At 45.1% G+C, this 13,181-nt stretch overlaps 1 protein-coding gene across 1 annotated transcript in view; it reads right to left on the bottom strand.

The window, feature by feature from the left end:
* Positions 1–13,181, bottom strand: part of dennd4a (DENN/MADD domain containing 4A) — a gene marked incomplete at its 5' end in the record, with an annotated part of 133,672 nt that overhangs the window by 54,467 nt on the left and 66,024 nt on the right. Inside the window, 3 exons of the mRNA XM_084185653.1 lie at positions 951–1,096; positions 10,261–10,476; positions 12,780–12,880. Coding sequence (XP_084041779.1) covers positions 951–1,096; positions 10,261–10,476; positions 12,780–12,880 — 463 coding nt within the window. The remainder of the gene's footprint in view (positions 1–950; positions 1,097–10,260; positions 10,477–12,779; positions 12,881–13,181) is intronic.

Here is a 13,181-nt window from a genome sequence, read left to right as displayed (position 1 = left end):
AGACAGGCAGACAGGTAGACAGGCAGGTAGACAGGCAGGCAGGTAGACAGGCAGGTAGACAGGCAGGCAGACAGGCAGGTAGACAGGCAGGCAGGTAGACAGGCAGGTAGGTAGGTAGACAGGCAGACAGGTAGACAGGCAGGTAGACAGGCAGGCAGACAGGCAGGTAGACAGGCAGGCAGGTAGGTAGACAGGCAGACAGGTAGACAGGCAGGTAGACAGGCAGGAGAGTGTAGAGGAAATGCACAAGGCAGTGGGAAAAGGAAAGAAAGAGATGAAGGATTGATTAGAGAACAGTAGGATGAGTATAGCCTAAAGGGACTAGCTTTCTGCTGGTTGCAGTTAGTTCTACAGTTTCCTGAGTGTTAGTTTAGCCAAACGCCCTGGATAATAATACATTATGAATACATTCTAGATGAGATACTGAATCTCACAAACAACTCAGATGACCGTGACGAACTTAGCTTAATTTAAGGACCACTTACAATTTCAAATCCATAAACTGTGTCCTGTGAATGACTCTTTCTACAAAATACATGTTTGGAAATACAGTACATGAAGACTAACAAATCATTGAATGATGCAATAATACATGCAGAGAAGTACATGCATTATTGAACATGATTTATGGTGTGCTGGTCCATCTTTCTCTCTATGGAGTCTTACCTTATCGACACGCTCAAGAAAGCCAGGCTAGAATATTAGTCTGAGAATAATACAGTACATTATTATCTTCCCTTATCGACATGCTCAAGAAAGCCAGGCTAGAATATTAGTCTGAGAATAATACAGTGCATTATTATCTTACCTTATCAACACGCTCAAGAAAGCCAGGCTAGAATATTAGTCTGAGAATAATACAGTACATTATTATCTTACCTTATCAACACGCTCAAGAAAGCCAGGCTAGAATATTAGTCTGAGAATAATATAGTGCATTATTATCTTACCTTATCAACACACTCGTCGAAGAAGGCCAGACTGGCGTCTTTATCGCTGACGAAGGAACACTCCTCGATGAACCGGATAAACATCTGGGTCTTGATCATCTGGGAGTAGAACTTCTGGTGGGAACGATCCCGGCTCTTCAAGAACCCTGCGGAACATTAGAACCATATGAGAACCATATTAGAGCCATATAAAAACCCATATGAGAAGCAAATGACAACCATATGACAACCATACTAGAACCGTATGACAACCATACCATATCTGTCAGTCAGAAACGTATTCCAGCGTTTGCCTGCCAGCAGGACATCATTACCAGTGTGTGTGTGTGTGTAGGTTACCTGCCCCTCCCCTGTGAAGCATGGCTTACTGTAGCCTACTGACCACGTTACAAGCATCATTCAGAAATTAGACAAGAATGGATTGACTTTTTCAATGCTAGTTAAGGATACTATGGTTATGACGTTTCACATCGGGTTTATTAACTACAAATAGCTGCTGTCGAGGACACCTTCATCGCTGGGACTCCCTGTGTCTGTGACGGCGGTTCTAACTCCAACTACGCTGACTCCAGCAGCGGCTTCGTCGTTGAGTTCGGCTCCTTTCCCTCTCTCTGGATCTGACGGGGCTCTGCCTGCTGTCAAAGATCTGGAACTATCGCCGGGAGCAGCGGGCGTATGCTATCCTGCTTCTCATTGGCCCGTGAAAGGCTCAACGAACTGTGTGAGGGTTGGGAATGGGCGGATTTCTCAATTCCCTTCTCCGGCCGTTACATTGGGCAGTTCAATGGTGAGAAATGTCTCAGTCCCTGGAGCAAAAACTCTGTGCTATCCAGGAGCACGAGTACAGGACATCAATAAGCTGCTCCCAAACATTTTAAACCAGCATCAGGAAATTGAGTCTATCATAGTTCATGTGGGATTCAACGACATTATGAAGGGCAGCTCAGAACAGCTGAAGATGGATTTTGTAGAACTGATTGGGTCACTACTTGACACCATCAAACGCCCCATAATATCTGGCCCTCCCTAAATCGTGGCATTGAACGGTTCAGCAGACTTTTAGCCCTCCATAACTGGCTACGAGACTATTGCAGCTCTGTGGGTGTAACATTTATTGACAATTTTGATATCTTCTGGAAACAAAGCTCAATTGGTAGAGCATGGCGCTTGTTGGTGATGTGGACACCAAGGAACTTGCACAGGGTCAAGAGCTTCAACAAGTCGGATGCGAAGGATATCCTAGAGACACCCGACAAGGCCCAAATCTCCGTCATTCGCATGAGGAAGAGACGGAGATATCGTGGACGTAGGTCGGGGTGCCTTGTAAGGATCCGACGGCGAGCGAGTAAACTGCCGCTCCCATCAATCCTATTAGCCAATCTTCAATCATTGGAAAATAAATTGGATGACCTAAGATTACGGTTATCCTACCAACGGGACATTAAAACCTGTAATATCTTATGTTTCACCGAGTCGTGGCTGAACGACGACATGGACAACATACAGCTAGCGGGCTATACGCTACATCGGCAGGATAGAACGGCTGACTCCGGTAAGACAAGGGGTGGCGGTCTGTGTATATTTGTAAACAACAGCTGGTGCATAAAATCTAATACTAAGGAAGTCTCAAGGTTTTGCTCGCCTGAGGTAGAGTATCTCATGATAAGCTGTAGACCACACTATCTACCAAGATAGTTTTCATCTATATTTTTCATAGCTGTCTATTTACCACCACAAACCGATGCTGGCACTAAGATTGCACTGAATGAGCTGTATAAGGCCATAAGTAAACAGGAGAACGCTCATCCAGAGGCAGCGCTCCTAGTGGCCGGGGACTTTAATACAGGGAAACTTAAATCCGTTCTACCTAATTTCTACCAGCATGTTAAATGTGCAACCAGAGGGAAAAAAAACTCTAGACCACCTTTACTCCACACACAGAGACGTGTAAAAGCTCTCCCTCGCCTTCCATTTGGCAAATCTGACCATAACTCCATCCTCCTGATTTCTGCTTATAAGCAAAAACTAAAGCAGGAAGCACCAGTGACTCGGTCAATAAAAAAGTGGTCAGATGACGCAGATGCTAAGCTACAGGACTGTTTTGCTAGCACAGACTGGAATATGTTCCGGGATTCTTCCGATAGCATTCAGGAATACACCACATCAGTCACTAGCTTCATCAATAAGTACATTGATGACGTCGTCCCCACATTAACCGTACGTACATACCCCAACCAGAAGCCATGGATTACAGGCAACATCTGCACTGAGCTAAAGGGTAGAGCTGCCGCTTTCAAGGAGCAGGACTCTAACCCGGACGCTTATAAGTAATCTCACTATGCCCTCCGACGAACCATCAAACAGGAAAAGAGTCAATACAGGACTAAGATTGAATCGTACTACACCGGCTCTGACGCTCGTCGGATGTGGCAGGGCTTGACAACTGTTACAGACTACAAAGGGAAGCACAGCCGCGAGCTGCCCAGTGACACAAGCCTACCAGACGAGCTAAATCAATTCTATGCTCGCTTCGAGGCAGGCAACACTGAAGCAAGCATGAGAGCATCAGCTGTTCCGGATGACTGTGTGATCACGCTCTCCGTAGCCGATGTGAGTAAGACTTTTAAGTAGGTCAACATTCACAAGGCCGCAGGGCCAGACGGATTACCAGGACGTGTACTCCGAGCATGTGCTGACCAACTGGCAAGTGTCTTCACTGACATTTTCAACATGTCCCTGACTGAGTCTGTAATACCAACATGTTTCAAGCAGACCACCATAGTCCCTGTGCCCAAGGACACTAAGATAACCTGCCTAAATGACTACCGACCCATAGCACTCACATCTGTAGCCATGAAATGCTTTGAAAGGCTGGTCATGGCTCACATCAACGCCATTATCCCAGAAACCCTAGACCCACTCCAATTTGCATACCGCCCCAACAGATCCACACATGATGCAATCTCTGTTGCACTCCACACTGCCCTTTCCGACCTGGACAAGAGGAACACCTACATGAGAATGTTATTCATTGACTACAGCTCAGCATTCAACACCATAGTGCCCTCAAAGCTCATCACTAAGCTAAGGACCCTGGGACTAAACACAGACTAAATGATTGTGGACTACAGGAAATAAAAGAGGACTGAGCATGCCCCCATTCTCATTGACGGGGCTGTAGTGGAACAGGTTGAGAGCTTCAAGTTCCTTGGTGTCCACATCACCAACAAACTATCATGGTCCAAACACACCAAGACAGTGGTGAAGAGGGCACGACAAAGCCTATTCCCCCTCAGGAGACTGAAAAGATTTGGCATGGGTCCTCAGATCCTCATAAAGTTCTACAGCTGCACCATCGAGAGCATCCTGACTGGTTGCATCACCAGAGCGCCAAGTCTAGGTCCAAAAGGCTTCTTAACAGCTTCTACCCCCAAGCCATAATATTCCTGAACAGCTAATCATGGATACCCGGACTATTTGCACTGCCCCCGCACCCCAGCCCATCCCCCTCTTTTACGCTGCTGCTACTCTGTTTATTATTTATGCATAGTCTTCAATTATCGTAGATTTATCGGTGGTGACAGTGTTTCCTAGCCTCAGTGCAATGGGTAGCTGGGAGGAGGTGCTCTTATTCTCCATGGACTTTACAGGATCCCAAAACTTTTTGGAGTTAGTGCTACAGGATGCAAATTTCTGTTTGAAAAAGCTAGCCTTTGCTTTCCTAACTGATTGTGTATATTAGTTCCTGACTTCCCTGAACAGGTGCATATCGCGGGGGCTGTTCGATGCTAATGCAGTATGCCACAGGATGTTTTTGTGCTGGTCAAGGGCAGTCAAGTCTGGGGTGAACCAGGGGCTATATCTGTTCTTAGTTCTGAATTTTTTGAAAGGGGCATGCTTATTTAAGATGGAGAGGAACGCACTTTTGAAGAACATCCAGGCATCCTCTACTGACGGAATGAGGTCAATATCCATCCAGGATACCCAGGCCAGGTCAATTAGAAAGGCCTGCTCGCTGAAGTGTTTTAGGGAGCGTTTGACAGTGATGAGGGGTGGTCGTTTGACCGCGGACCCATTACGGACGCAGGCAATGAGGCAGTGATTGGTGAGATCCTGGTTGAAGACAGCGGAGGTGTATTTAGAGGGTCAATTAGTCAGGATGATATCTATGAGGGTGCCCATGTTTACAGATTTAGGGTTGTACCTGGTAGGTTCCTTTATAATTTGTGTGAGATTGAGGGCATCTAGTTTAGATTGTAGGACGACCGGGGTGTTAAACATATCACAGTTTCGGTCACCAAGCAGTACGAACTCTATGGATAGATGGGGAGCAAGCAATTCACATATGGTGTCCAGGGCACAACTGGGGGCTGAGGGGGGTCTGTAGCAAGCGGCAACAGTGAGAGACTTATTTCTGGAAAGGTGGATTTTTAGAAGTAGAAGCTCAAACTGTTTGGGCACAGACCTGGATAGTATGATAGAGCTCTGCAGTAGATTGCAACTCCGCCCCCTTTGGCAGTTATATCTAGATGGAAAATGTTGTAGTTCGGGATGGAAATTTCTGAATTTTTGGTGGCCTTCCTGTTATGATGAGTTTCTGGTATGAAGAAGTTCAGGATGTAAGAGAGAGTAGTCGACACTCAGCTGGAAATTGTATTTACATTTATTTCAGTACTGGATCATATAATGAACGAACGAACGTGCTGAATTCCTCATCAATTTATATAATCCAACTTTTATCTATTGCTGCCACTCACTTCCTCTCCCTGTCTCACCCTAGCCAGTCCATTCCATGAAAGAGATAGCATCACTGGAGGTACCGATTGAGCCGGTCTCCGCGTGTATGGGGGGTGGAACAAAGGAACTATTTTAGGCAGTTTGAGAGGGACTTAGGCATATTGACATGGGAGAGAGGCATAACGCAATCACAGGTGTTATTCGAGAGGGCTAAGACAACAACTGGTAATGGCAACGAATGTTTGGGCTGAGGCTAAACAGATCAACAGGATGGGGTACCGTGTAAAGGAACAGTGAACAGCACTAAGTAAGTCCGGGAGCAGTTTGTAGGCTGCTAAAGCACAGGCGAGTAGGGGCCGGGGCTAGCAGATGGATCTTCATGGTCGTCACAACGGGAAGCCTGTTGAAACCACATCAGACGATTACGTCGGCAGACCAGTCGTGATGGATCGGCGGGGCTCCGTGTCGACACTAGGAGGTCCCGTCCAGTTGACAGAGAGGTAGATAGCCAGGAGATGGGCCTGGCTCGAGGCTAGCTCAAGGCTAACTGGTACGTCGGGACAGTGGTGATTAGCCAACAACAGCCATTCGGTTGCAGCTAGCTAGTTTTGATTGTCCGGTGTTAAGGTCCAGTTATGCTCTGAGTCGATAGCACGCTGTGCAGACTGGCCGATAATTGTCCAGGCTAGAGCTGGCTGGTAGGTAGTGCAGGCCACGGACAGTGGTGAAGACCGCTAACGGTGGCTAATAGCAAGTAGCTAGTTAGCTGGCTAGCTGGCTAGTTTCAGCCGTAGGTTCTTGATAAAAATAAAGAAATAATAGAATCCGTTCCACATTGGGTGAGGCGGGTTGCAGGAAAGTATATTTACTTAAAATACCTTGTGTATATACAGTTGAAGTTGGATGTTTACATACACCTTAGCCAAATACATTTAAACTCAGTTTTTTTCACAATTCCTGACATTTAATCCTTGTAAAAATTATATTTCTTATGTCAGTTAGGATCACCATTTTATTTTAAGAATGTGAAATGTCTGAATAATTGTAGAGAGAATTATTTATATCAGCTTTTATTTCTTTCATCACATTCCCAGTGGGTCAGAAGTTTAAATACACTCAATTAGTATTTGGTAGCATTGCCTTTAAATTGTTTAACTTGGGTCAAACGTTTCGGGTAGCCTTCCACAAGCTTCCCACAATAAGTTGGGTGAATTTTGGCCCATTCCTCCTGACAGAGCTGGTGTAACTGAGTCAGATTTGTAGGCCTCCTTGCTCGCACACGCTTTTTCAGTTCTGCCCACAAATGTTCTACAGGATTGATGTCAGGGCTTTGTGATGGCCACTCCAATACCTTGACTTTGTTGTCCTTAAGCCATTTTGCCACAACTTTGGAAGTATGCTTGGGGTCATTGTCCATTTGGAAGACCCTTTTGCGACCAAGCTTTAACTTCCTGACTGATGTCTTGAGATGTTGCTTCAATTTATCCACCTAATTTTCCTTCCTCATGATGCCATCTATTTTGTGAAGTGCACCAGTCCCTCCTGCAGCAAAGCACCCCCACAGCATGATGCTGCCACCCTGTGCTTCACGGTTGGGATGGTGTTCTTCGGCTTGCAAGTACCCCCTTTTTCCTCCAAACATAACGATGGTCATTATGGCCAAACAGTTCTATTTTTGTTTCATCAGACCAGAGGACATCTCTCCAAAAAGTACGATCTTTGTCCCCATGTGCAGTTGCAAAACGTAGTCTGGCTTTTTTATGGCGGTTTTGGAGCAGTGGCTTCTTCCTTGCTGAGCGGCCTTTCAGGTTATGTCGATATAGGACTCGTTTTACTGTGGATATAGATATTTTTGTACCTGTTTCCTCCAGCATCTTCACAAGGTCCTTTGCTGTTGTTCTGGGATTGATTTGCACTTTTTGCACCAAAGTACGTTCATCTCTAGGAGACAGAACGCGTCTCCTTCCTGAGCGGTACGACGGCTGCGTGGTCCCATGGTGTTTATACTTGCGTCCTATTGTTTGTACAGATGAACGTGGTACCTTCAGGCGTTTGGAAATTGCTCCCAAGGATGAACCAGACTTGTGGAGGTCTACAGTTTTTTTTCTGAGGCCTTGGCTGATTTCTTTAGATTTTCCCATGATGTCAAGCAGAGAGGCACTGAGTTTGAAGGTAGGCCTTGAAATACATCCACAGGTACACCTCCAATTGACTCAAATGATGTCAATTAGCCTATCAGAAGCTTCTAAAGCCATGACATCATTTTCTGGAATTTTCCAAGCTGTTTAAAGGCACAGTCAACTTATTGTATGTAAACTTCTGACAGTGTGATACAGTGAATTATAAGTGAAATAATCTGTCTGTAAACAATTGTTGGAAAAATTACTTGTGTCATGCACAAAGTAGATGTCCTAAACGACTTGCTAAAACTATAGTTTGTTAACAAGAAATGTGTGGAGAGGTTGAAAAACGAGTTTTAATGAATCCGACCTAAGTGTATGTAAACTTCTGACTTCAACTGTAGCCTCCCTACTGTTATTTTATTTTACTGCTGCTCTTTAATCTTTAATCTCTTTATCAATTTTTTACTTAACACTTTTTTTTATTTATTTTTTTTAACTGCATTGTTGGTTAAGGGCTTGTAAGTAAGCATTTTCACTGTAATGTCTACACCTGTTGTATTCGGCGCATGTGACCTCTGGCAAATAACATTTTATTTTATTTTATTTTATTCAACAAGCACAAATGACTGATGATTGGCTGAGAGAAATTGATGATAAAAAGATTGTGGGGGCTGTTTTGTTAGACCAGTGCGGCTTTTGACATTATCGATCATAGTCTGTTGCTGGAAAAACCTATGTGTTATGGCTTTACACCCCCTGCTATATTGTGTATAAAGAGTTACCTGTCTAACAGAACACAGAGGGTGTTCTTTAATGGAAGCCTCTCCAACATAATCCAGGTAGAATCAGGAATTCCCCAGGGCAGCTGTCTAGGCCCCTAACTTTTTTCAATCTTTACTAATGACATGCCACTGGCTTTGAGTAAAGCCAGTTTGTCTATGTATGCGGATGACTGAACACTATACACGTCAGCTACCACAGCGACTGAAATGACTGCAACACTTAACAAAGAGCTGCAGTTAGTTTCAGAATGGGTGGCAAGGAATAAGTTAGTCCTAAATATTTCAAAAACTAAAAGCATTGTATTTGGGACTAATCATTCAGTAAACCCTAAACCTCATCTAAATCTTGTAATTAATAATGTGGAAATTGAGTAAGTTGAGGTGACTAAACTGCTTGGAGTAACCCTGGATTGTAAACTGTCATGGTCAATACATATTGATACAACAGTAGCTAAAATGGGGTGAAGTCTGTCCATAACAAAGAGCTGCTCAGCCTTCTTAACAGCATTATCAACAAGGCAGGTCCTACAGGCCCTAGTTTTGTCGCACTTGGACTACTGTTCAGTCATGTGGTCAGGTGCCACAAAGAGGGACAATTGGCTCAGAACAGGGCAGCACGGCTGGCCCTTGGATGTACACAGAGAGCTAACATTAATAATATACATGTCAATCTCTCCTGGCTCAAAGTGGAGGAGAGATTGACTTCATCACTGCTTGTGTTGGTGAGAGGTATTGACATGTTGAATGCACCGAGCTGTCTGTTTGAACTACTGGCACACAGCTCGGACACCCATGCATACCCCCACAAGACATGCCACCAGAGGTCTGGATTTTGTGTTGTAGATATGTGGTAGTAGAGTAGTGGCCTGATGGCACACACTTAATTTGTTGTGAAATATGTTGTGAATGTATTGTAATGTTGTATAACTGCCTTAATGTTGCTGGACCCCAGGAAGAGTAGCTGCTGCCTTGGCAACAACTAATGGAGATCCATATTAAATACAAATACAAATATTAACCATATGAGAACCATATGACAACCATATTAGAACATATTAGAACATATGATAACCCTATTAGAACCATATTAGAAACATATTAGAACCATAAACTATACAGTAGAACTTCTAGTGGTAACCGTCCCGGCGCTTCAAGAACCCAGCAGAACATTAAAACCATATGAGAACCATAACCGTCTACTTGCAGTGAAGCCGCTCAACATCTACATCACACCAGTCATCTAACAGACTCCCATCCAGAGCGACCCACAGAAGCAACCAGGGTCAACGCCCTGCACAAGGGCACGTCGACAGATCTCCCACAAGGTCAAAAACGGGGACCCGAACCAGCGACCCATCAGCCACGGGCCCAAGCTCCCAATCGCCAGGCCACCAGCCCTCCAAGATCCGCCCCCCCCACAGTTCCCCAAGAGCTGCCCCTCAACCATCCGAGAACCCGCCTCCCACAGTCCCCCCCCCCAGAAAAATTAAATAATTCCATTCTCCACCCACAAGCCCCCCACCCCCAAGCCCTCGTAGATTACGAGAAGCATATCTGAAATCTACTTCAACTGTACTCCAAGTGTGGCTGGATATTCTCCAACGGGGCCTGGAGGAGGTAGGAATGGTAAGAAACATAATCAGAGGTAAACACACGGCCTGTACTAACCTTGCAAGTCGAACAGCGAGCTTGCGTCCGTGGTCCTTTCGGAGGGGGCCTGTGTGATGGGGAGGAGGTAAGAGCGGTACCCTTTCAATATGGCCGCCATGAACCTAAGGAAGGCTTCCTGGATCTCCATCTCCAGAGTTTGGAGGCTCTTCCCTCCGCTCGCCGGGTCACTCGCTGTGGGCTCCATCGGAGCGTCCTCACCGCTGACTTGGCCACCTGGACAACACCAAAGAGAAACAGGTGTTTACCAACTAACCTCAGACACAAGCCCCTAAGATGTTGGACAATAGGACCGGAAATACATTCTGCTTTTATGTAGTGTTTCTTAGTCAGCATTTTTATATTTGATGGTTTGCATTGTCTTTGGTTAGGTAACAATTGTCTTATGAGATGATAAATACCAATGTTTAGCACCTTCACATCCCCGGACCTATACTACATCAGACTTCTGATAAGACTTGAAAGAAAACATCACTTCAAGCTTTTCCGTCTCTAATGTGTGTCTAATTTACGACCTGTAGAGGGTAATAAAACAGAGATGATTGAGCTGTCCTCTGGAATGTAAGATGCAACACTTTCTAATTTACAGATGGTTTGAGATAAGCACGTGCACCTTGGAATCTCCCCTAAATCCTTCATTGATGTCAAAGGGAGACTTGCACAACATTTGTGTTAAGTGTATTACTATCTTAAGTAAAAGATACTGAATTAAAATTATAGAAGAGGACTGATTGATGAGAAGTACTGTATATCCACTGCTACAGTGCATTCGGAAAGTATTCAGACCCCTTGACTCTATCCACATTTTGTTACGTTACAGCCTTATTCTAAAATGGATTAAATAGTTTTTTCCCCCCTCATCAATCTACACACAATACCCCATAATGACAAAGCAAAAACCGTTTTTTTGACATTTTTGCAAATGTATTAAAAATAAAAAACTGAAATATCACATTGACATAAGTATTCAGACCCTTTACTCAGTACTTTGTTCAAGCACCTTTGGCAGCGATTACAGCCTCTAGTCTTCTTGGGTATGACGCTACAAGCTTGGCACACCTGTATTTGGGGAGTTTCTCCCATTCTTCTCTGCAGATCCTCTCAAGCTCTGTCAGGTTGGATGGGGAGTGTTGCTGCACAGCTATTTTCAGGTCTCTCCAGAGATGTTCGATCGGGTTTGAGTCCGGGCTCTGACTGGGCCACTCAAGGACATGCAGAGACTTGTCCCGAAGCCACTCCTGCGTTGCCTTGGCTGTGTGCTTAGGGTCGTTGTCCTGTTGGAAGGTGAACCTTCGCCCCAGTCTGAGGTCCTTAGCGCTCTGGAGCAGGTTTTCATCAAGGATCTCTCTGTACCTTGCTCCGGTCATCTTTCCCTCGATCCTGACTAGTCTCCCAGTCCCTGCAGCTGAAAAACATCTCCACAGCATGATGCTGCCACCACCATGCTTCACCGTAGGGATGGTGCCAGGTTTCCTCCAGACGTGACGCTTGGCATTCAGGCCAAAGAGTTCAATCTTGGTTTCATCAGACCAGATAATCTTGTTTCTCATGGTCTGAGAGTCCTTTAGATGCCTTTTGGAAAACTCCAAGCGGGCTGTCACGTGCCTTTTACTGAGGAGTGGCTTCCGTCTGGCCACTCTACCATAAATACCTGATTGGTGGAGTGCTGCAGAGATGGTTGTCCTTCTGGAAGGTTCTCCCATCTCCACAGAGGAACTCTGGAGCTCTGTCAGAGTGACCATCGGGTTCTTGGTCACCCCCCTGACCAAGGCCCTTCTCCCCCGATTGCTCAGTTTGGCCGGGAGGCCAGCTCTAGGAAGAGTCTTGGTGGTTCCAAACTTCTTCCATTTAAGAATGATGGAGGCCACTGTGTTCTCTGGGACCTTCAATGCTACAGACATGTTTTGTTACCCTTCCCCAGATCTGTGCCTCGACACAATCCTGTCTCTGAGCTCTACGGACAATTCCTTCGACCTCATGGCTTGGTTTTTGCTCTGACATGCACTGTCAACTGTGGGACCTTATATAGACAGCTGTGTGCCTTTCCTAATCATGTCCAATCAATTGAATTTACCACATGTGGACTCCAATTAAGATGTAGAACCATCTCAAGGATGATCAATGGAAACAGGATGCACCTGAGCTCAATTTCGAATCTCATAGCAAAGGGTATGAATACTTATGTAAATATGGTATTTCTGTTATTTATTTTTAATACATTTGCAAACATTTCTAAAAACCTGTTTTTGCTTTGTCATTATAGGGTATTGTGTGTAGATTGATGAGGGGGGGAAATTATTTAATCAATTTAATAATAACGCTGTAACATAACAAAATGTGGAAAAAGTCAAGGGGTCTGAATACTTTCCGAATGCACTGTATGTAAGTTGAAACACTGTCTAATTTACAATGGGCCGAATCAGAGCACGCAATGCGGACTCCCGCGTACATTGCTTGATGAAGTCAAATGGGAGACTTGCGCAAAAATGAACCAAAAGGTTATCAGTTTCCAGGCTCACCTTCAGTTAGCTGCTGGTACAGACTACCCAGGGTATTGAGGAGATGTTTGCAGGCTTTCTGTGGTAGTATCTTCCATGTTAGGGCCCTCTTCTCCTCCTTACTGAAAACACAACACAAGAGATTAGGAGATGAGGAAGAGATAGGAGGAGGGAGGACATCCACACAGGACTGACAACCCTGACAGCATTAGGAAGAGATAGGAGGAGGGAGGGAGGGGGAGAGAGACAGAGAGAGACAGAGAGAGAGAGAGAGAGAGAGAGAGAGAGAGAGAGAGAGAGAGAGAGAGAGAGAGACAGAGACAGAGACAGAGAGACAGACAGAGAGAGAGAGAGAGAGTGAATGAATGAAAGAGAGAGAGCGAGTGAGACAGAGACATAGACAGAGAGAGAGAGAGACAGAGA

Source organism: Coregonus lavaretus, assembly GCF_964263955.1.
Source record: "Coregonus lavaretus genome assembly, chromosome: 21".
Taxonomy (NCBI): domain Eukaryota; kingdom Metazoa; phylum Chordata; class Actinopteri; order Salmoniformes; family Salmonidae; genus Coregonus; species Coregonus lavaretus.
This window is presented reverse-complemented; position numbering and strand designations above follow the sequence as displayed.